Genomic DNA, 24,773 nt, shown 5'->3' on the forward strand with positions numbered 1-24,773 from the left:
TTTGAAACCAAAATCCTCTACCATTCACTTTTTAGCCTGTTTTTTACACCCACCACTGCACCGAAACTGTTCTTACAAGGTCATCAAAGATTCCTTTTTTCCAAATGCAATGGCCATGTTCCTCTGTCTCACTGGGACTCTGCGTTGCATTGGACATAGATGACTATTATTCCCATCTTAAAACACTGTTCTCTTAGCTTCACCGATACCAAACTGTTCTAGTTTTCCTTCTGTTCACTGACAGACCCTCTCATTGTTTTTTACTGGCTTCTCCTACTCTGTCCATTCCCAAAATATTAGTATACCCTGGGTTCAGTGCAAAGTCCTCTTCTCTCTACTTTTTTTAAATCCTCACCTGGGGATGTTTTTATTGATTTTAGAGAGAGGGAAAGGAAGAGAGAGAAACATGCATCGGTTGCCTCCCATACACACCCTGACCAGGTATCAAACCCACAACCTACGTATGTACCCTGACCAGAAATCAAACCTGCAGCCTTTCGGTGTACGGACGACACTCCAACCAACTGAGCCACCCCACCAGAGCCTCTTCTCCCCACCCTCATATTATCCAGTCCCATTGTTTTTAATGCCATCTAGTACCAGTGACTCCCAAATCTTTATCTCTGCTAACTTTTGAAGATTTGTATATTCAACTACTCACTTAATATCTCCACTAAGATTTCTAATAGGTACCTCAAAATTTATTCCTGCATTGCATTTACTGTTTTCTCTGTCTGAAATGGTCTTCCAGTCCTTCAAATCACTGGTACCTCATTATCCTTAAGATCTTCACTCAAGCATCACTTCCTCTGAAGCTTCCCTGAATACCCTACCTAAAGAAAGTCCCTGCTCCAAGGCACTTTATTTCATTCGTAGGGCTTGTCTGGAGTTATTTTGCGTGCTTGCTTGTTTACTATCTGTTCTCCATATTGACCACTATTACCTCTATAAGAGTTAGCCCTTGTTAATCTTACCTTTTACTGTATTCTAAGTATCTAGAACAGTGGCAGGTATATTGCAAATGCTCAATAAATTCTTGCCTAGTTAAATAATTTTATTAATAAAACATTAAAGTGTACTTTGTTCCTGTTAGAAAGTTGTTAAATATGTTCTAATTGGTATGTATAACTTCTTATTGAAGGATGAAATTCACAAAATTAAAGATTTTTTTATAAAGGACTAGCCATACTCATTTTTACCTAGTAACCATAGACCATCTTTATACTTCTCTTGCCACATAAATTACCTTAAACATGAAACATAGGCTTATTTTTAAACAGAATTGTTCACTGCTAACTATTGGCAGGGGTTTTAAAAATCTAGGAAAATAAATAGAAAAATTTACTAAAACGTTATGTAAATTTTACATTGCCTTTATTTTCTGATAAATGTATTATATGGCTGGGTCACATCATTGAACATCATAGTTGTTTTCTACCAATCTCTCTCTCTGATGGCCATATGCCAATGAGAATAACCACAGAGTTAGTGTGAAAGTATTTTGATAATCAGATCTTTTGTGGCTTTTTAAAAAATGAAAACATTGTTTTAAAAACATTTTACTAGTACTTTGAGTGTTAAATGGTTAGGATTTTGCTATCTCTCCTAACTTATTAAAAGCAAACTTGTTTACTGAGTAAATTAAGTTTTTTGTTGATTTGTACAGCTTAGTATTCTACAACTTGGTAGGAGTTTTGGTTATCACCTACCATTGCTAAAATGAAGAAAAATATCATCTGAAATACTCTGTGGTTATTGATTGCTATGTTAAATGTGTTCTTTAAATTTTTATTACATTTAAACAATCCAGTTGGACTTTTTTCTTTTAGATTTCCGGTATCTGTTACAACAGCAAAATACTACAAGTTCATCAGGTGCTGTACATCCCTAGCTGGATGGCAGAATTCTTTTCTCGGACACTTGAACCCATCTTCTCATCTTCAGAACCCACCACCGAAGCCAGAGTCGGTATGGGGGCCACAGTAGACATCCAGAGGCAACAAAGAATGGAGCTGCTTGATCGGCAGCTGATGCTCTCGCAGTTCGCACAAGTGAGGCGGCAAAGACAGCAGCAGGTAAACATAATAGTAATCATTAGAAATTCAAAAATACTCAGTGCCCTAAGTATGTGACTGTATGTGTGGTAGACTACATTTTATTCCTGTGCATTGCAGTGTGGATATTTGACAAGTTTCCCAATAGAATGTAGGTCTCTGTTAGTGCCTATTCTTAGGCTTTTATTTTTCTTCAAGGTAGAAAAATTAATTGCAGCCGAGACTGGTCAAACTGGACATTCTTGTTCCACTTCTATTAGATAAGCATTATTTCTTAGAGAAACACCAACCTAGTTAACAAGATGTGATATTTATCTGTTTTTATAATCTTGTAAAAGCCACAGTGTCTTCCTGTTAAAATGCTTATTATCATGTGCTCTGGAGTGAAGAACAAATGTAAAACTTCTTGATTTTCTTTGGTTGAAATGAAGAGACTATGAAGGAAAGAAATTTTTCAAGGTAACAACCCATGAGTAAGTGAAATAAATGCTGCGTTTTCTCAGCTTTGTCATCAATAATCAGGACATATTGAGCATTTGTCTACAATAAATAGCTGTGTCCAAACTGCTGATACCACACTTCTCTTTCAAGGATTACTATACATATGTCAGTAAGATCATACCTGATCTTTCTTGGACACTTCTGTGGTTTAGTATACTGGGCTCTTTAGTCCTTGTCTCCACCTCTGGGGTATGAGAGGGGATACTCTTCTCACTTACCATCTCCCTGTCTCCTGCCTTCACTGAGTGTGAGACAGGTCCTCAGACCGCACAGTAGTCTGAAGAAGTAAAATCAGTTGTGACATTCCTGGTGTCCCATTGGAGATGTGGGTCTCAGACTTCATATCTGGGGTGGGAAGAAGGGCTCCTTATCCATGAGCTGAGTCTACAGGTGAAAGGGAGAAGTGAAGGTTATTCCCTACAGGTGTTTTTGAATCGAGGTGCATGTGGAACATACAGTGAAGATAGCCATGATGTAGATAAACATGGAGGACAGCCAGCTCTCTTAGGGCAGAGCTGGAGGTGCAGATCATGGAGTTGGCTTTGTGGGGTTAAGAGATGAAAGCAAGGTGCTAGATGAGTTCTGTAAGAGAATTAACATCCAAGATGTACATAGGCAATAGACTAAGTCTTATATTTAGCAGGAGGAGAGGTAGATTCTTCAAGGAAACAGAGGGAAGAATGAAAAGTATGAGAACTTGGAATGATCAGTGTCTGGAAAACTGAGTAATGGCGAACAGAAATATTTTCCAGTCAGAATGAACCTAGAGCTCTGAAGGAAAGATAGAAGTAGTATATGATTCTGAGGTTTCTTGCTTAGATGACGGGATGGATGGGTGACAGTACCATTTCACCAACATAAGAAGAGCAAATTTGGAGGAACCATATGACTAAGCTGCCTTTGGGATACCTGGGAGGAGCTTCCCCATTAGGTAGCTGTGGCTCTTGTGCTCATGAGTTTTCTCGGATTGGAGTCCCCAGGCAGATTTTTTTTTTATCCTCACCCGAGGACATTTTTGCATTTATCTTTAGATAGAGCGGGAGGGAGGGAGTAAGGAAGAAAGAGAGAAACATCGATTTGAGACACATCAACTGGTTGCCAAACACACGACACCAACTGGGGCCGGGGACGAACTGCATCCGAGGTACGTGCCCTTAGTGGGAACCAAACCCAGGACTCTCTAGTCCACAGGCCAACGCTCTAACCACTGAACCAAACTGGCCAGGGCCCCAGGCAGATTTTTTACATACAAAGTTTATCAAGAACACTGTCAGGATCAGCATCTTTGGGGGAGTGGAGGTGAAGGACAGAGATGAACTTTGAACAACAGTTACAAAAAAGGCCTGAGCTAGTTTTATGGATAACTTCGGAATTGGGAGAGCCTTTACAGGTTGTCCCAAATTCAGATAAGGAATTGAAACTAAACCTCTACCAACCAGTCATTGGGTGCAGATTGCAGATCTTGGGCTGACTGGCTCTCCTCAGGTGCACACCATCCATAGGAGGCATATCCCTTGAGAACTGTCATGTGCTAGCACCCCCAGCAGCAGGAAGATTGAGCACTTCAGTTTGGAGGTAGTTGGGGATCTGGGCGGGAGACCATAGCATCCACCCCTTGTGCTGCTCGGTTTACCTAAGTTCTTGGAGCAGCTCCTTCAGATTCCAGCGACACTCTTTTTCTGGGAGAAACCTTCAAGAGGAAGGTTAGTAGGATAAACTACATCCCCTTCTGCCGAAGCAAGTCTCATGATCACACAGGTCATCATCTCCCTCATCTACTGTTCATTTGAGAGTCCCCTCACTCTTTGCTGGAAGGTTTAGTTGGTAAACCTGTGTGGTCTGAGTTCCTGGTCACCAGGCCCTTCTTAGGCTATCTGCTGCATTTGTCCATTTACTGTAAAAACTGAGCAAGGGCCCTGGTCAGTTTGGCTCAGTGGTTACAGTGTCAGCCTGTGGACCAGTGAGTCGCAGGTTCGATTCTGGTCAAGGGCACATGCCTCGGTTGTGGTTCATCCTCGGCCCTGGTCAGGGTCATGCAGGAGGCAGCCAGTCGATGTGTCCTCATGTTGATGTTTCTCTCTCTGCTCTCTCTCTCCCCCACCCCCCACCCCCATCTGAAGATAAATAGGGGGAAAAAATGTCCTTGGGTGAGGATTTAAAAACAAAAAAAACTGAGCAAGGGAGTGCCAAGAGATGCCCTAGTGGATCACCAGGGTGCCACAAAGTCTTCCCTCCCTCTTTTTGTACCCCAAGCCATACCTTTTCCTGATGAAAAGAGTTAATTACTCCTGTCAGGATAATGACGTCTTTCCTTGCCTGCTGGCTTTTGGCACAAGAGCCCAAAATAACTAGTTAACAGCTATACCTAAAATGTAATGGCATTCTTGCTTTTTCTCCTGCTGGCATGGTTCTCCTCCTGTGAGCCAAGCTCTGTAAACCCATGGGATTCAGAGTTGCAGGGATAAAAAGCCTAGTTCCCCAAACAAATCACTGGGAGGGAGGGTAATCAGAGCTGCTGCTTCTCCCCCCCGCCCTTATTTCCAAGATCCGTGGGTTCTTCCTGTTGGGGACACAGCTGGATTTTTAGGGTTCATACTGCACTCTAGAATCTGGAGTACCATCTTGCAGGGTGTCATTTCCAAGTTAGTATTTCACTGACACCTAAAACTGGCTGTCTCATTGGTCTGGCAAGCTGGCAGTTTCTTAGTCGTATGGTTTGTGAGAGGGTGGATGTATTCCACAGTCTTGCCACTGCCACGCCCACTCTGCCGTAGGTGGGCCTTGTGGTCTGATGTGATATGATTTAGCACCCTGGTCAGTAGAGCGAGCATTCTGTAAATCCACAGAGAGTGGCGCTGGTTCTCTTTGAAAGATGGTGCTGTGTTAGGGCTCCGCGTTGGTCCCTGTTGCTGTCAGTAGCTGGGTTCGCCTTAGAGAGTGGGGCCCATGTAGAGCCTCCATCCCTGCCACCATGGCTTCTCTGTTCATGTGCCAGCACTGGGGTGTCTGGTGGCTGTCAGTCCAGCTGAGTCATTCTGTCTCCCTCTTCTGTGGTGGATGTCCATAGCAGACATTAACCCACCAAGCAGATGTCACATTGCATGCCTATTCCTGTAGCTATATCCACATGCCTCTTTCTCAGGTCTCTTTGTCCTCTACCTTCCAGTCCCCTGAACAACCAGCCAAGTCATTTACCATTTCCAGTGAATCCATATATGTAACTAACTCAGGCTCCTTCTCTTTCTGCACAAGTGGATGACCAGTTGCTCTGCCCATTGGGAGGACTTCCCCTCATCACAGTCTTTCAAGATCACCCTTGAGTGGAGCTGTGGTGCAGCCACTGTCCAGTTCCAGCTTTCACTCATCTACTGAGCCAACCCATCCACAAACCAAATTTGGCCATTTTCCTCTGTCACTTGGTCCCACCCCCATGTGGCAGGAGGTGTGAACTGAGGAAGAGGTTTTGGTGCAACAGAGGTGATTAACATGTGGTCTGGCATACCTGCCTCTGCAGCTCACCTGTGCCCTCCAGCCCTACTCATCCCACATACACCACTTCCATCTGAGGATGGATTTGTGTGGGTCCACCTGACCTTAGAACTTGGTAGATCTCACACTTTTGATCCTGTGCTTACTTTATGCCCATGGTCAGGCACACACTATACCTAGGGTCCAACAACAGTTTTTCAGAAGTGTACAGTTCTCTGTTGTAAGTGTACATTCTTGCTTTAGGACCTTAGGGATCTAGATCATGGTTTTCCCCTTGCTGCAAATTCCAGAATCTTTCCCCAGCACAGATCCTTTGTATACCACAGGATCTGCCAGGTCGTCCCACCTAGGAATCAATGAAATAGACCAAATAAATCAGACCAAAATCCCTGGAGAGTACGTGCAAGCTAGGCAACTACGAAGTGGTGTATTTTGGTCTGTGGCTCTACCCTCTGCTTAGCAGGCTCCTCCACTTTCTGAGGTTGGTCTTGCCCCCAGTAGGTTTGGGGTTCAGAATCCTAGTTCCTGTTGACTGGTCTGCTGAGAGTGAAGAGTACACTTATTTCTTTTTTTTTTTGTCCTCACCTGAGGACATTTTTTTTTCTCGATATTTTGTTCAGATTGAGTGGGAGGGAGAGAGAAGGAGAGAAACATCCACGTGAAAGGGACACATCGAGTGGTTGCCACCCACACGACCCAACCAGGGTCGGGGACAAACTGCAACCGAGGTACGTGCCCTTAGCAAGAACTGAACCCAGGTCTCTCTGGACCATAGGCCGACACTCCAACTGTTGAGCCAAACCGGCCAGGGCGAGCACACTATTTTTTCAGTCCTAGGCTTACTCAGTCCCCCCTCATTTATTCCTAACATTGGCCTTGAGGGATAATAGCTAGTTTTTTGTGTCCCCTGAGGCTTGAGGTGCTGGCTTGCCCAGGGACACACACCTGACAATGGGAGTGCAGGATTAGGACTCAGATGTGTCCCCCTATTCGGCCTCTGCCCCTGATGCTTCATCAAACTGCCTCCCAGTTAGGAAGCTTCTTGGTGATTTTCTTTTCTTTCCTCTTTTGCTTTGGCTGGCAGAAAACTCAGTGTTAAGTTTGTTTTAATTTCAATCAAATTAACTATTTAACCCAAAGTTAGAACTTCTGCTTCCATCTTCTATGTTTTTAAAAATATCTTCTTGTTTGTTTTACTATCCTTGTGCCTTTTATTGTAGGCACCTCAAATTCTGGTACTGCATTTCAAATAAATCTGTTATTTGTTTAAAAACTGGCCAGGTGGATCATTTGGTTGGAGCATTGTCTCGTATCCCAAAAGTTTGCAGGTTTGATCCCTGGTCAGGTGCATATGGGAGGCAACCACATCCTGGCCGATTTTGCTCAGTGGTTAGAGCATCAGCCTGCGGTCCAGAGAGACCCAGGTTCGGTTCCCTCTAAGGGCACATACCTCAGTGGCGGTTCATCCCCGGCCCCAGTTGGGGTCGTGTGGGTGGCAGCCAGTCGATGTGTCTCTCTCACATTGATGTTTCTCTCTCTCTCTCCCTCCCTTTCTCCTTCTCGCTCTCTGAAGATGAATGCAAAAATGTCCTTGGATGAGGATAAAAAAAAAATGGGAGGCAACCATTCATGTCTCTCTCTCTCTGACTCCCTCAAATCAATAAACATATCCTCAAGTGAGGATAAAAAAATAATAATAGGTAAATAAGTAAATACTGTTCATTTTCAGATATTTTCATAGAACCCTGAGTTTATTTGGTCAAAAAGTCTTTCAGTTACTAGTTACTTACTATACATTAGATCGATCTGTGTGTAGTTTGTAATTTCAAGCATTACAAAGTAATGCTAAAGTGCTGTTTCAGTGTATTTTTTTCTTTTTCTTTTGCCTGCTTTCTGTCATATTTCATCTTGCTGTCTGGAAGGTACTGAGTGTTCTCTGTCACCTACCTCCTGCGGTCTTCACTTGGCTCTGGGTTACAGTCAGACTGTTGGTCGATGGTTGAGACTCTCTGACCAAGACTAGTAGGTACTCTGTGGGCACAGAAGAGTGAAAACATGTTCGTTTCTTTTTTTTTTTAATCCTCACCCGAGGACACTTTTTTGTTCAGGTAGAGTGGGAGGGAGAGAGAGGAAGAGAGAGAGAGAGAGAGAGAAACATTGACGTGAAGGGACACATCGAGTGGCTGCCACCCGCACGACCGACCAGGGCCGGGGACACACTGCAACCGAGGTACATGCCCTTAGCGGGAACCAAACCCGGGTCTCTCCGGACCGCAGGCGGACGCTCTAACCGCTGAGCCAAACCGGCCAGGGCCATGTTTGTTTCTTTAATGAGTTTGTAATCAACTTCAGGAAGCTGGGGCAGATATACTTATTTATATAGACATCTGAGAACACTGAAAAATTGACCAGAGTACCTAGAGCAGGAAGATATCCAAGAAGAGCACCCTTAGTGTGGACTGATACCCTGAAAAGAGGTTTCCAGACTAGAAGGATGGGCAGGATTTGGATGGCCAGAGAGAATGAAGTAGATTATCCCAGAGGAGAGGACCAGCAAGAGTGAAGGAGACATGGAGATGAGGAAAAGGCCCTGGAAAGGAGAGAACTCAGGGAGACTTGTTTGACTGAAGAGTAGTAGGATACAACGTGAGAAATGGGAAGTAATCCAGCATATGTAATAGAGGGAGGTATTTTTAAACCTGATACCCAGTTTGGTTTTTGACACTGGAAGCAGTGAAAAGTGGTTTAGTTGCTAATAAAGGCAGGACAGTTATCTCAGACAAATTGTTCTTATGCAGTGTGCGAGATGGATGGGAGAAAGAGAGCACCAGAGGAAGAGACAGGTAGAAGGTAGTTTTTTAAATCCAGCTCTCAACCCTACAAATGATGTGGCTAAGATTATGGCAGTCTCTCCATTGAGCTTTTCTGTTCACTCCTTAACTGTGTCGTTTCCCGGGCTCCACTTCTTCCTCAACTGGCTGAGCTTTACAACCTAGACACTCCCAGCAGGTGGCTCACCCAGTTCGTTGCTCTTAGCTGTGGTAACATGCCCATGGCTCCCAGACTTAGATCTGTGGACTAGACCTTCCCTCCCTCCTGGGCTCCAGACCCACATATCCTACTGCCTACTGGACATCTCCATTTAAATGTTCCACAGGCACTTGAAATTTACCATTTCTTTGCTAAATTTGCTTCCCTTTCTCTCTCTCTCTCTCTCTCTTTTTTTTTTTTGGTACATGACCCTAGCGGGAACCAAACCTGGGACTCTCTGGTCCACAGGCTGATGCTCCAACCGTTGAGCCAAACCGGCCAGGGCTCCTCACTTTTTACCCTGATGAAAAGCACCACTATCTATCCAGAGGCCCAAACCGGAAAACCTTGGCTTCACCTTAGACTTTTCCCTTATGCATCGATATCCCTCTTGTCCCCCTCCCTCGATTAAGTACCATAGAGTCTTTGTTCTTGATATAAATCTGCCATTTCTGGTCTCTTCATCCCACTGCCTTAGTTCAGACCATCATCACTGCTCACTGGATTTTTACAGTAGCCTCTTACCTCACATTGTAACAACTGTCTTCCTCTCCCCACTCTGCCCCATAGTTCAGCCCCCAGAGCTATCTCATTTAAAACAAAAATCCGATTGTTCACTTCTCCTAAAATCCTTCAGAAGCCCTCTGAAGCTTTCAAGGTAGTTAAAACTCTACACAAGGTCCCTTCCTGCTCTTTAGCCACATCTCTGGCCCCATGTGCAGCCCTCAGGCTAACCATGCTAACTGTTGCAGTTCTTCATAGCCCCTTGTTTCTCACTTCTTGCCTTCACATCTGCCCTTTTCTCTGTCTAAGACAGACTTCCCCCGTACCAACTTCCCCATCCCACCCACACACACAATTTTTGTTTGCCCAACTCCTGTTCACTTTTCAGTAGTCACATAAAATATTGCCTCTGCTGGGAAACCTTCTCCAGCTTCCAGTCAGATAGGATCCTCTCTGTTCTCATAGCCCCTGGGCGCTTCTTCCCTGGCACTCACAGCGCCTGACCCTAGACCAATAGTGTGTCCAGGGTGGGTGGGACATTTTTCTCTGTATCGCCATTATGTGAAAAATACCTGGCACATAGTAGGAACTCACATATTTGGGGAATTAATAACTAAACGTGTACAGTAAGTATTTGCAGAATTACTTAATATACTGAGGCCAGCTGAATACAGGTAAATAGGGCTGGAAAGTATAAAGATATCCTCGCAGCAGACAAGTATGAAGCAAACCATTAAAGACAGTCTGAGGCCCATGTTTGGAGAGTACAAAGAAGAGGAAGAAAAGGAATTTGGGGGGATAGGGGTGGGGGAGAAAACCAGGAAAGTTCAGTGGCAAGGGAGCCTGGAGAGGAGAATGTTTCAGGAAGAATGGAAGAATGAGTGTTCAACAGATTCAGATGCTGCTCCCCCTGAAAAAACAAGATGAGATCGTGACTAGAAATAGACCAGTAGACTCAGCAAGAATTGGTTCACTTTTAAGATTTTTAATTGGTTTTAGAGAGTGAGAAAGGGGGAGAGAAAGAGAAACATCCCATGTGAAAGAGCTACATCATTTGGTTGCCTCCTGTACATGCCCCGATCAGGGATCAAACCTACAATCTAGGTATGTGCCCTGACAAGGACTTGAACCCACAACCTTCTGGTGCACAGGAAAATGTTTGCAACCAACTGAACCACACCGGACAGGGCAAGAATTTGTTCACTTTGAAAGGAGTTTCTGTGGGAATGCAACACATTAAGAAGTAATGCATGGATTGGAACTGGAGCAAGAATAAGCACCACTTCTCATCTGATCAGCTGTGTGTAATCACATCTACATTCTTTAAAGTCACCTATGGCCCTGGCCAGTTTGGCTCAGCGGTTAGAGTGTCAGACCATGGACCAGAGTCCCGGGTTTGGTTTCCGCTAAGGTTATATAACTCAGTTGCAGTTTGTCCCTGGCCCTGGTTGGGGTCATGTGGGTGGCAGCCAGTCATTGTGCCTCTCACACTGATGTTTCTCTCTCTCTCTTCCTTCCTTTCTCCCTCCGGCTCTATCTGAAGATAAATGCAAAAATGTCCTCGGGTGAGGATAAAAAAAATATATATCTAAAGTCACTTATGACATTATACCACTGAAAACATTCTGAATATGCTCTGTAGCATACACAAATTGCATGGCTCAAAGTACAGTGAACTGTGTGATGACTCCATAGTCCTTGCTTCATCTGGAGCTTGAGACCAGATGCTGACGGGGTCAGCGAACAGGGTCCTTAAATTCATCACCAATCACAGTGATGTGATCTTTCACCGTAGTTACTACTCAGAAACTCTTAGATGATTGTGTCATGGACTTGTGGTGATGAAATCTGAGTTTACTACATAATAATGCTATAGTTTCTCACATCTATTTCTCATCTCCCTTCACACCCTTACCTCTACTTTTCCTGTTCTTCTGTAAATGTATGTTAGGGCAGTGTGTTGGATATTCCTTTTTTTTTTTTTTATCCTCACCCGATAACATTTTTGCATTTATCTTCAGATAGAGCAGGAGGGAAAGAGCAAGGAAGAGAGAGAAAGAGAGAAACATCAAAGTGAGAGAGACACATCGACTGGTTGCCACCCACACACCCCCAACCGGGGCCGGGGACAAACTGCAACCGATGTACGTGCCCTTAACGGGAACCGAACCCGGCTCTCCCTGGTCCACGGGTCAACACTCTAACCGCTAAGCCAAACCGGCCAGGGCGATATTCTTTAACTTATTCTCAATAGCTCCTTGCTCTCAGTCATTCCCCTTCCCCTAACTGAGTTGCAGGTCCATGGTTGGTGACACTGCAGAGTCATTTTGGTACTTGTAGCAGCTACAGGTTATTTTCCACTGTCGGGGCTGTTATATAACTTTGCAGTTTGTGTTTTATTCATTCATCAAGCAGTATATGACCTCTTGAAGGATGGGAGCTGTGTATTTTACTTATTTGTGTCTCTTTTGGTTCTGCTACAGTGCACAACCCTGACAGAGTGACACTGCCTTGACCTTCAAGAAATTTGCAGCCGACCAGGGGAAGATAGATGAGTCAATACTAAGTGCTAGGTTTCTATAGGCGTTTGTACGCAGCAGAGAGTTCTAGTTCTCCCCGAGGGACTCAGCAAAGCCCTGTGTGGTTTAGGGGAATCCTGAAGAGGCCAACATTGTGGTAAGCAGGCCTAGGGAACCTTGTGGGACAAGCACAAGGGCTTCAGACAGCTCTGGAAACAACATTTGCCTAAGCTTAGGGTTTTCTTAAGGAAGAGGCAGAGAAAGATGAGACTGGGGAGAAAGCTGAGACCAGGACATAAGGTTCTTACGCCACACTAAGAGTTGTTTTTTCTTTTACGCTGCAGGAGTTAAGTCCCTGAAACCTTTTATGCAGGAAAGTAAATTAAATTTGTTTTTAAGAAAATTACTTTGGCTATAATCCGACTGATGAGTTGAAAAGATGATACTGGAGGAAGAAGACCAGTTGGGAGAGGATGAGGATTCTCAGTGTTTCAGGGAAATCATGTGGTGAGGTGGCATCTGCTCACTGAATGATAGTAAATGGCCATGGTCAAGCTCTGCAGCACCTCTGCACATCGGACCTCCAGAGCAGTCGCTGAAATCTATGATAATGCACATCTAAACAGTGGGGTTGCTGCTTGAGTCTCCACAGCCTCTCAGCACATATTTGCCTGTTTTTGCTCGTCACAATGGAAGAAACCCATAGGCTCATGGTAGAAACACAGCAAGACATGAAAATGAAAAGAGCAAGGACTTCGCACTAAAGGGATCAACCCCTTGGTTGACAAGGAGGTCTTTACACTACCTAAAAGGGTTGTCATGAGGATAAAATAATTTATAGAAAATTATTTATTTATTTATTTTTGTTACAGATGTTTCTCCTTTTTTTTCCCCATTGACACCCTCCTCCCCATCCCCCCACCCCATCCCCAGCTTTGTTGTCCATGTCCATTGGTTATACGTACATGCATATAAGTTCTGTGCTTTATCTGTTCCCTCCCCCCGTCAACCCCTCTTCTGAGGGTTGTCAGTCTGTACCCTACTTCCACGTCTCTGGGTCTACCCTATTCCTCAGGCTGTTATGTTCATTATATTCCACAAATAAGTGAGATCATGTGGTATTTGTCTTTTTCTGTTTGGCTCATTTTGCTTAGGATAATACTTTCCAGGTCCCTCCATGTCATAAAAGATCTTTCTTTCTTACAGCTGCATAGTACTCCATTGTGTATATGTACCATAACTTTTTTTATCCATTCTTCTACTGATGGACACTTGAGCTGTTTCCAGATCTTAGCTATTGTAAGAAAATTACTTTATATACTGGAAAGATCTGTCCAATGTTAGCTATTATGATCGCGTTGAAGATCTGTTTTCTGGCTCTTGGGAAGTTTGAGAGAATCCTGATTTAGAAGCTAACTAGATGGTCATTATACTTAAAAACTTGTAACCTTTAGAACAAAGGTCATTTGAATGTGGCCCAATAGGCCAAACCCAAAGCTAAGAATGGCTTTTACATTTTTAGTGGTTCTTTAAGTACCTCCATAATATATTTGATTTTTCCACTTGGTTTTCAAAACCTAAAACATTTGCACTTTGACCTTTTACAGAAAAATTTGGCGAACCCTCTGCTTCAGAAGATTATGTAGCCAGCAGCTTTTTTACTGGGAAGTCTAAATTCTTCTTCATTTGTGTGACCACCATTTTCTCTGTTGGTTAATGATGATGGCATTCATTACAGGCACACCTTGTTTTAGTGGGCTTTCTCTCTTTATCACCTCCAGATGTTGCACTTTTTACAAATTGAAGGCAAGACCCTCCACAGGCAAACAGATAACGACTCTTTTTATTGTGATACTCAATTTATACGATGCTCTGGAACTGAACCTGCAATATCTGCAAGGTATGCCTGTATGTGTCACAACAGAAACTGGGTGATAAAACTTTCTATAAGGTATTTCAGTAGAATCTACATTTATTTTAGAAGTAGAATTAAGCTGAAGTCCACTATGAATGCATCAGGCTTGGTGTAATTGTCAACAGAGCAATGAAAGCAGCGGGTGCTGATTTTTGCGTTACCTCTTTACTTCCTTGGGCCACCCACTGTTTCCTGAAGATCACCACTGAGCCATTTCTTTGACCTGCTCACCATTATTTATATATGTATTTCAGTTATTTTTTCAGTATTTGGTTTAATTGAGTTAGCTATATAGCTATATTCTCTCACCCTCTCTGAGTAACATTTTGTGGCTGTGAAAATTGTTTCTCTCTTTATCACCCCAGCAAGTTAGGTAACATCTAACATGCATTATTATGAGTCATAATTGCCTTGAAAATCATGAGACTTCCTATCATTAGTCAAGTGTTTTTTTTTTTTTTAATTAATTATTTTTAATTTAAAAGTACTCTCAGGGCCCTGGCCAGTTTGAACAGTTAGACCATTGGCCCGTGGACCAAAGAGTCATGGGTTTGATTCCCATCAAGGGCACGTACCTCAGTTGCAGTTTGATCCCCATCCCTGGTCAGGATCATGTGGGAGGCAACCAGTCTATGTGTCTCTCTCGCATCGATGTTTCTCTCTCTTTCTCTCCATCTCGCTCTCCCCCACCTTCTCTCCCTCCCAATCTATCTGAAAATCAGTGGAAAAATTGATTTTTTCCCTCAGGAAAAAAACTGATTTTTTTTTTTAAGTTTTTTTTTTAAGTGCTTTCAAGTACTCAATGTATTTTTTAGGTTCTTAAATAGGTTTCTTGAGATAGAATTCACATAACATATAATTCACAGAGTTGTACAACCACCACTACATTCAATTTTAGAACCTTTTTACTACCAAAAAAGAAACTGTACCTATTAGCAACCACTCCCCAATCCTTCTACCCTTCTAGCCCTAGGCAACCACTAATATATTTTCTGTCATATAGATTTGCCTGTTCTGGACATTTCATAGAAATGAATGCATACGCGAACCGGTTCTTTGGCTTCTTTCACTTAGCATCGTGTTTTTGAGGTCTACCCATGCCGCAGCATACATGATTACCCCTCAATGTGTTTCAATAACAAGACTCTCCTAGTAGACCTTTATGCTGGCAGGTGCCAGCCCATCAAACCAGTTTCTTTCATTGCCCCTTCGTCTAGCTAGGTCTCTGAGTAAGCTTCTTACCTCTTGGCCTCACCAACATATAATTTAACATTCTTTCCACAAAACATATTTAATGTCTGGCCAGGCTCTTGGGAGTGCCACAATGAACAAGAGAGCGTGGTCCTTCCTCTCAAGGAGGCATTTACAGTAACGTGTTGTAAGTGCTCTTCTAGAAGAAGCACCTAGCCCAGCCATGAGGGTCAAGAAATCGTATCTGGAGGAAGTACATTCTGAGTGGAACCTGAAAACGGGGGGGGGGGGGGGGGGGGGGGGGGCACCTTGAATCCAAAGGAAACACATTCTCAGCCTGGATTGACCCAAGCAGCTTTAAGGGTAGCATGCAGGCACGTGGCACACTTCTCAGCACTTTTCCTTTTTAGCTTCGTTTGCTCTTTCACCTTTTGGTGCAATTTGTTGTAAAAACAGTTCTTGTCAAGTGGCTGTGCTGCTTTGTCAACAAAGCAATCTAATCAGTCAGAGCTAGCTCTTTTATGACTTTTTCTTTTATGAGTTTGAATGTATGGTGTCAAGCGTGGAATACGTTACTAGTGCTTAGTTGATAAAAATCTGCAAGCTAAATGAAAATTAGGTGCTAGAACTCTATTTTCAAGTGAAATTAAAGGTAAGCTGTTTATCTCAATCTGTACCTCCTTGCAGAAGCTATGGTTACATCTTTGGTGCTCTTGTAGTTGATCATACTGACCTTTTTGACAAAGATAGGATCAGTCTAAATTCTAATCCCTTTCCAAGACTGACTCATTAAGTGACCTCGAGAAAATCATTTCTATTTTCCATTCTATCTTGGTATCTTCATGAGAAAGAAGAGTGTGGCACAGTCTCATGGTATTTAAGAAAACAAGTAAAAGATGATGATGTGCTCGGTTTTTGGAGACCTTAGAAAGTATAAGCAATCCTAATTCTTTTTATAATTTTTTCTTTTATCAAAACCATGAATGAATTTAGAAATGTCCCCTGAAGCAGACATAATGTTAAACTGGGGTATATTAGAAAAATTTTCCTCATAATTATTGTACAAGTTTTCTGATCCCCTCAAAAGCTACCCCCATGGGTTTTCAAAGCCAGAAAACAATTCTAATGCAGAACAGAGCACTTGGGCAATCCTGAGTTTCTCAGAGAAAAGCCTTCTGATCTTGAAAAGCCTTGAATTTCATGGAACCGACTCTGAGTTCAGACCTTGCAGCCTGAGGCTGTGCATTATAGGTATGGTTTGTGAATAAAGCACAGGAGCCCAGGAATTTCCAAAGTAGTGAGTCATGATCTCCTGTCCTAGATAAAAGCACAGATTAGCGATACTGAGATTTTTAAAAATCATACTTTCTAAGAGATATTGATGTATATGCGCATGTTGAACTGGATTCCCAGGGTGGAGGGTGACAGGTGCAGGCATAGTCTGTGGCTTTGGCTGAGAGGCCACTGCACAGCACCTTGCTTCTCTGCATCTGCTTCCCTAGTTTATAAACTGTCCACCACTGCAGTTCTAGTCGGGGTGGCTGCTCAGGGAACTTGTGGCTCCTTAGAGATCCTTGAACAATGCAGGTAACACTCATGAGTAGTACAGGAGAGTATAAAATGGAGGTTGTCTAGACCAGTGTCTGCCTATGAATCCCTCCTACAACAGCTCTGGCAGGTGGCCACAAGGTTCCTGCTGAAACAGTGAAGATCTCTTTTTTTTAATCCTCACCTGAGGACATTTTTCCATTTTTTGTTCAGATAGAGTGGGTGGGAGGGAGAGAGAGAGAAACATCAACGTGAAAGGGACACATCGAGTGGCTGCCACCCACACAACCCAATCAGGGCTGGGGACAAACTGCAACCGAGGTACATGCTCCTAGCGGGAACCGAACCCGGGTCTCTCTGGACCTCAGGCCAATGCTCTAACCACTGAGCAAAACCGGAAGGGCAAAGATCTCTTTTTGAGAGAGAACTTCTTGGCTTCAAAATATTCTTTAATATATTGATTAGTTTAAGAATCATCTAGTCCAGCTACCATTTTACAGATGAGGAAACCCAGACTCTGTTATGTTCTCCCAAGAATGCAGCTTGACTAAGTTCTGTAGAAGTTCAGCAAAGGGGGAGAGCAGTAAGGATTTGGATTGTCCAGAAAGAAGCCAGTTACAGATTAAAAAAAACAAGGGCCAGGCCTGTACAGACTGGCAGGGGGTCAGGTATTCAGAGGGAACAGGAGGGTATTTTAGGTGACAGGCACAATTTGAGCAGACATAGTCTGTAATACATGAGAGGCACAGTGAGTGGAAGGAATATACAGGGGAGAGGTAAGAACCAATTTATGATGGGGCTGGTTTGGGAGGCCCTTCAAAACAGGACAGAATCGATATGGTACAGTACGGTTTTCAGTTGAGGCAGTGGCTTTGTAGAAGGGCTTATAATGAAGACTCACCTGCAGTGGTGTACAGCTTGGACTGGGGCAGTATCAGTGGCAGTGATGTCGTCCAAGAGGCTGTTGGCTTAATCTCAGAGGGGACGTGGACTTACACAGGGACAGACACCCTTCAAAGGAAGAATCAGCGGCTCTTCAGAATTGGCTGGATTTGATGTATAAAGGAGAGAGACGAGTCCAGAAGAGCCCCCAGGCTTTCAGGCAGTGCTAACCTAATATTGACAGGAAAGCTTCATCTGCCCCGCAAAGCTTGTTGAAGGACAATTAGGGGATGAGAAGTAATCACTGAAGATGTGAAAGTAGATGACCTCTGGGGAAGGAGATGTAAAAAGAGAGCGGAAATCTTGAGTAATCCCCAGTCTCATTTTTAATAACAAGCTTCACCTCTTCTTCAGTCAGAACGCATACTGGTAACAAGTACTAGAACTCATTTTAATTTTAACTTTAATAATTTTTTTTTTATCCTCACCCAAGGACATTTTTCCATTTTTTGTTAGACAGAGTGGGAGGGAGGGAGAGGAAGAGAGAGAGAGAGAAACATCGACGTGAAAGGGACACATCAAGTGGCTGCCACCCACACAACCCAACCAGGGCCGGGAACAAACTGCAACCAAGGTACATGCCCTTAGCGGGAACCGAACCCGAGTCTCTCCGGACCACAGGCCAACGCTCTAACCACTGAGCCAAACCGGCCAGGGCAACTTTAATAATTTTTGTACAGAGCTAACGTTAATGAGGAAACTGCCCTGGCTGGTGTGGCTCGGTTGGTTGGAGTATAGTCCCGTACACTGAAGGTCAAGGGTTTGATTCCCAGTCAGGGCACATGCAGGAAGCAACTGATAGGTGTTTCTCTCTTTCTCTCCCTGTCCTTTCCTCCCTCTCTAAATCAATAAAGAAACATATCCTTGGGTGATTAAATAAAAATAAATAAAGTTAAAAAGGAAAGATAAATGACCAAAAAGTTGGCAGGCAAAGAAGGGGGGAAACAAAAGATACAATACAGAAATCAGTCAGCCCCATACTGAAAGATGCTGTTTTATTCATATTTTCAAGGAAATCATACTAAAGTTCTTACTTGTGCAGTCCTTACCATAACTGTTCAGTGTTCATGAGCCTGTAAATCAAATTACAATAGTGAAAAGGTCTAAAACAAGAGATAGGTGTCATTTTCCTATGCCAGATGTTCCCAGCCTCAGGCTGGGTCTGTGGGGAGCCCATGGTCTCCCTCACACCACCCCTCCTCTTCACCTCCTCCTTACAGAAATGGTTGAATGTTCCCATTCTCTATCAAAAAACAAGCCCCCCAAAAAGGTGAGGTTATGTTTGATCCTGACTCTGGATGAAAAGGGTCACCATTCGAAGAGTGAATTGTCAGCCACCCTTTCCTAAACGGCAGATGTGAATGTTGACTCTATGGCTCATCGCAGCATTCCCAGTACCACACTTGGTCCTCTCCCCCCCCAAGGTCAGGGAGCTGAAAAGAAACAGTTTAACCAGAGCCTATCACCGTGGTGAATAAGTGAAGCCAAATTTGAAACCTATTGTTCTTTTTACAGAATCTTCCCCTGCCCCAGTGACTCCCCCAACAGGTACTTTGTTGAAGCAAAGGGAAAATACATGTGTCTCTTGAGTTTGCAGCCAAAGTTGAAACTAATTTACCCTCTTGTTAAAATTGTACCCATTGTACCGGTGTTTCAGGAGAAGTAAGATCAGTTGTAGTAGGATCAGGCCTCTCATGAGAAAAGTCATCCATCACTCAACATACAAGACTCAGGACACACATCTGCTGGCTCACACCAGTTGCAGTGTTCCTTGTGGGGAGCAGCAACAGCCAAGCTGCTGACTTGCATCCTAGGCTATTGCGAAGTGTCCTGATAGTAGACTCTAGATGCCTCCTCACTGCCCTCTCCTCGCTGCCATCTCAGTCCAGTCCCTAGACCAGCACCCATAGCTGTGGACCTCCCAACTCAAGAATGGAATGGCCAGGCAAAGCCGTGGCCTTCAAAACTCTAGCTGACCAGAGCAAGAGAAAGGAAGAAGGGACGTAGCAGAGAGCAATAGTGCCAGCGGAAACTTTTACCTCCCAAGCAAAGGCTCTAAAAACTGAGCAAAATAGTGTGTTTCATCTCCTGATCTTACTACTGTGGAAACTGCTTTCTGTTCTGCTGAGAAAAATGGTATGATACACAGTATTTGAGCCCCCAAAACTGGTCAACAGGGTAAACCACAGGGAAAAAGTGAAACACAGCTATAAACCTAGCCTGATATTTTTGTTTAAGTCCTGCTAAGACTTCTTGCTGCTAAGCAGCCCAAAAAGATGTTGTAATATACTGTTTTTATAACACTATTCAAATGTAAGGATGTGGCTCTTCACATGACATGGTTAGATTCATACTCCTCGGTGCTTCTACTCTTTTATTTCTTTTCTTTTTTGTTTACTTTATTGGGGTGACATTGGTTAATAAAATTATATAGGTTTCAGGTGTACAAGTCTGTAACACATCATCTGTATATTTTGTGTGTTCACCACCTAAGTCAAGTCTCTGTCCATCAACATTTACCTTCCTTTACCCTCTTCTACTTCCCCCCACCCTCCTTTCCCTCTGATAATCACCATACTGTTGTTTGTGTCTGTGAGGTTTTGGGTTTGTTTTTTTTTTGCTTGATCCCTTCACCTTTTTCACCCAGCTTCACAACTCCTCTTCTAACAGCTGTCAGTCTGTTCTCTATCTATGAGTCTGTTTCTATTTTGTTTGTTAGTTTATTTTGTTTATTAGATTCCACATGTGAGTGAAATCATATGGGACTTGTCTTTCTCTGACTGGTTTATTTCACTTAGCATAATACAGGCTTGTCTATGCAGTTTGAAAGGGTAAGATTTCCTCCTTTTTTGTAGCCAAGTAGTATTCCATTGTGTCAATGTATCACAACTGTTTTATCCACTCATCTACTGAGGGGCACTTGGGTGCTTCCAAATCTTTGCTATTGTAAATAATGCTGTAATGAACATAGGGGTGTACATATTCTTTCGAGTTAGTGTTTCAGGTTTCTTTGGCTATATTCTCAGAAGTGGTATCACTGCATCATAAGACAATTCTGTTTTTAATTTTTTATGGTACTCCAACTGCTTTCCACAGTGTCTGCACCAATCTGCACTCCCACCAACAGTGCACGAGAATTCCCTTTTCTCCACATTCTTGCCAACACTTTTGTTTGTTGATTTATTGATGATAACCATTCTGACAGGTGTGAGGTGATATTTTATTGTGCTTTTAATTTGCATTTCTCTGCTGATTTCTTTGTATTTTTAAGGCATTACCAATGAATTGTTTTTCCAAATATGTAATAGGATTTATTCTGAGCTTCATAATTGCCCTTCCCTTCTTTTATCCAAGTAATGAGTGAATATATTGCTAGTTTATGTGTGTGGCAGTGTTAGTGGGTTTATTTTGTTTTGTTTTTTCTTGTTTGTTTTTTTTATTCCAGTTTTGCCATGAAGTTATGGCTGATGACAGCCACCTCCAGTAATATTTCTTTCCTCTATATTAGTAGTACTTATTTATCATTAGTTCTAAGTCTAATAAGATACCTCTCACTTAGTCCTTAATCACATGTGTCATTCTCAGTGCTTTTGTTTTAGTTTTTGCTGATCTTCTCTGTACCGTTCCAGTTTTTTAGTATATGTGCTGCTGAAGCAAGCACATGTTTAGTCTTTAATGTACTGTGTTTTGTCAACTCAGCTAAGCTCTTTTTGGGCCATAGGAAGTTAGTGACTTTTCTGCATGTCACAGCCCTCTTTACCTGGCCTCAGTGCAGTACACGTACATAGGAGATAAATGAATGAAACTAAGCATATTCATCTTCACACTGAAAGCTACAGCTTCCCAAGAGTGCTGGGAAGCAGTACAGTAGATTACAAATTCCCTCTTTATGACAAGTTACCATTCGTAGTTTCAGTATTGAGAGATACCACGAGAGTGGTAAGCAGGAGGCTAGCAGACCATGGTATGAAGTTTAAATTATCCTAAAAGTGATGGGACTTGAGTAGTATCAAAGAATATCTGCAATTATCTGAAAAGACCTTAATATACTCCTTCCCCCCCCCCCGCCCCAACTATATACCTGTGTGTGGCTAGTTTTTTGGGTTTTTCTCCCTGTACTTCAAAAGCCAAAGTAAGATCTAACAGAATTGAATGCAGAAGCAGATATGAGACTCTGTTTCCTACTGAGTCAGACATTAAAGAGACTGGCAAAAATAAAAAACAGTGACATTCTTCTCATTAACTCTTTTCTGTTTTGGAAGGCATTACTAGCAAGTAATGAGTTTATGACTGCTATTAATGAATTAATAAACATTTTAAGATTTATAAAAGGGCAGTGGGGAACCTTGAAGGGTTTTTAAGTAGAGCAGTGACATGATAAGTTCTGTATGTTAGGAAAGTCACTCTGTGCCACCTCCACCCTTGGTGGTGGTGAGAGTGAGGGTGGAGAGAAGTGGATGGATTCCAAAGACATTTAGGAGTTACAATTAACAGAGCCTGGTGATCTGGCTTATGCACGAGATGGATTTTTATGTCATTCCCCAAGATTGGGGACACAGGAAGAGATACTGGATTGAAGATGGGACATGTTCTATGTTAGATGTCTCTAGAACATCTAAGCAGTACCCAGGAGACAGTTGTTATGTGGCTCTGAGGTGCAGCACCTGGAATGGAGAGGGGTTTAGGCATCTACACAACATGTGTGGTAACTAAAGCCCTGGGAATGCACAAGCACCTGGGGACAAAACATGGAAAGAAAAGAGGGATAATCCTAAACAGAACCTTAAGGAACATCAGTATTTAAAGGACAAGTAGGAGAAGGCGGCTCTGAGGGGCACTGAGACGGCATGATCAGGGGCCTTGAGAGACCAAGGAAGTGTGTGTTACCACAGAAGTGCAGACAAGGGTGTCAAGGAGGGAGTGGTCAGTAGAGCCCAGTGCCCCCCGGAAGTCAGGCAGAGGGCTGAGGGGGCTCCATTGGATCAAGCAAAGGGTGTTATTGGTAACCTGGAAGAAAAAGGAAAAAACTGTTTGTTAGAGTTCCAGACCATATGCTTCCAGAAGGCAGAACATTGTCTTAATTCTCTTTCTAGCTTCATTGCTTAAGGAACCACCAGGTAAATTAAATCAGTAGACACTCAATAATTCTGCCGATTTTACCTTAACTGGTGCAACTAAAACAGTCCCTTTTTTTCTGCCCTAAACTCTGTGTTGGGGCATTCTCATCCTAAACTGCTCACATTAAAGGTATAAGTATTTCCTTAGGGTCTGGGTAGAATTTCCCAACGACTGTGTCATGGTCACAGATGAGCTGAGATAATTGATCCCCTCAGCCCTTGAGGCAGCTGGGAAGAGCCTGAAGCTGCTAGGCTGATTGCGAGTAGTGTTTGGCTGTCCGGTGTATCACACAAATGTATCTTTTTCTGTATGTGCCGTGTTGTGAAGAAGACTGAAAAACTATAATCTATAGCAGGGTTAGTAATTCCTTGTAAAGGTGCCACTTTGCTTCCTCTGTGCCTAAGGCAGGTATCACTGAACAGTAATATCACTTCATTTGTAATTAACTCATCCCCCCCCCCCAAATCTCCCCAACATGGTCCGCAGGCAGCTGCAGACAGACAGTGCAGTGGAGGTGGCCCTGCCGCCCTGCCTCACACTTCAAAGCTAGCACAGTGAGAAAGGCTTTCAGAGAGCCAAAGACAGTCTACGGCCATCGCCCAGAACGCGCCCGATCTCGTCTGATCTCAGCCCAAGTCTGAAAATAAGAGATGAATTCTTTTCCAGTAGCAAACTTTTTAAAAATAAGGTGAGGATGCTTTTAGAAAAAAATGTTAATTGTTCTAAACCATCGCATCTATAATGCCCACTCTGTGACTGTTCTCCACTTCGCTCTTTGACAGAACACCTCCTTGGCTGGGTAATCAGCCAGGTGGCACTGAGATTAGAGCTGTGCTGGCCACCTGGGGTGTTACAAATGTTACCCCTATGGCAGCCCTCCAGGATCCTGTAGTTAAGTTGGGAAGACAATGAATAACACTGTAAGGCATAATGCAAGTACTAAATAGTAATAATAGTTAATATAGGGTGTGCTTTTAGATGTTTTTAAGCTCTGTTTTAAATTCTTTACATACATTAACTCATTTATTTCTCATAATATCCTTATGAGGTGAGTGTAGTTATTACCACCATCTTACAGATGAAACAGAGACTTTTTTTTTAATCCTCACCCGAGGACATTTTTGCATTTATCTTCAGATAGAGCGGGAGGGAGAGAGGGAGGAAGAGAGAGAGAGAAATATCGATGCCAGAGAGAGACATTGAGTGGTCGCCACCCACACGACCCCAACCGAAGTACGTGCCCTTAGCAGGAACCGAACCCGGGACTCTCTGGTCCCCGGGCTGACGCTCTAACTGCTGAGCCAGACCTGCCAGGGCCTAGAGACGTTTTTAATAACTAAGGCCTAAGGTCACCCAGTAAGTGGCAGAGCTGGAATTTGAATTCAGGTATTCTGGCTCTAGAGACTGCTTGCTCTTGGTCATTATGTTTTCTCTACCATTTTGTTCCTCTGGCATTATCCCTTAGCCTTGCTTTGACCCTTAAAATAGGTACTGACCCAATTTCAGTCCCCTTTCTTAACAGTTTGAGAAAAATGCCTAGTTCTCCCCTCCATTGTTGAAGTCATCCTCATCCTCTACAATCCAGCTCAATGCCCATCCTCTGTACAGTTTTACCCCTGTACTTTGGCTGCAATTGGTCGATGCCCACTCTGAACGTTTCTAGCTTTACCTGATGCCACACAACTTCCTTCCTCATTATGTACCATCTCACCATGTTCTGACTGCTCTATTTCTGCATGTCTTGCCTTCTCCCCAGGAGATCATGGGCCCCATGTGAGCAAGACTAGACTATGCATCTTCCTCTTGCCCTCCTTTGGGAGCTGCAAGCCCCCAGAAAGCCACTAGAGAACTCTTCTGCCCAGCTTCTCAGTATAGACACTACCTAATCCCATTCCCATACCTGCCAAAGCCTTTAGAGGTGGAGTTCTGTGTAACTTCTGCTTGATAAAGTGTTGCAAGTGT

At 43.3% G+C, this 24,773-nt stretch overlaps 1 protein-coding gene across 2 annotated transcripts in view; it reads left to right on the top strand.

The window, feature by feature from the left end:
• The window catches only part of UBAC2 (UBA domain containing 2), a 190,279-nt gene that overhangs the window by 142,818 nt on the left and 22,688 nt on the right, over positions 1–24,773 (top strand). For both annotated transcript variants that reach the window (XM_036249573.1, XM_036249572.1), the window contains one exon: positions 1,830–2,075. In XM_036249573.1, the coding sequence (XP_036105466.1) occupies positions 1,830–2,075 (246 nt within the window). The remainder of the gene's footprint in view (positions 1–1,829; positions 2,076–24,773) is intronic.

Source organism: Molossus molossus, unplaced genomic scaffold (genome assembly GCF_014108415.1).
Source record: "Molossus molossus isolate mMolMol1 unplaced genomic scaffold, mMolMol1.p scaffold_m16_p_9, whole genome shotgun sequence".
Lineage (NCBI taxonomy): Eukaryota > Metazoa > Chordata > Mammalia > Chiroptera > Molossidae > Molossus > Molossus molossus.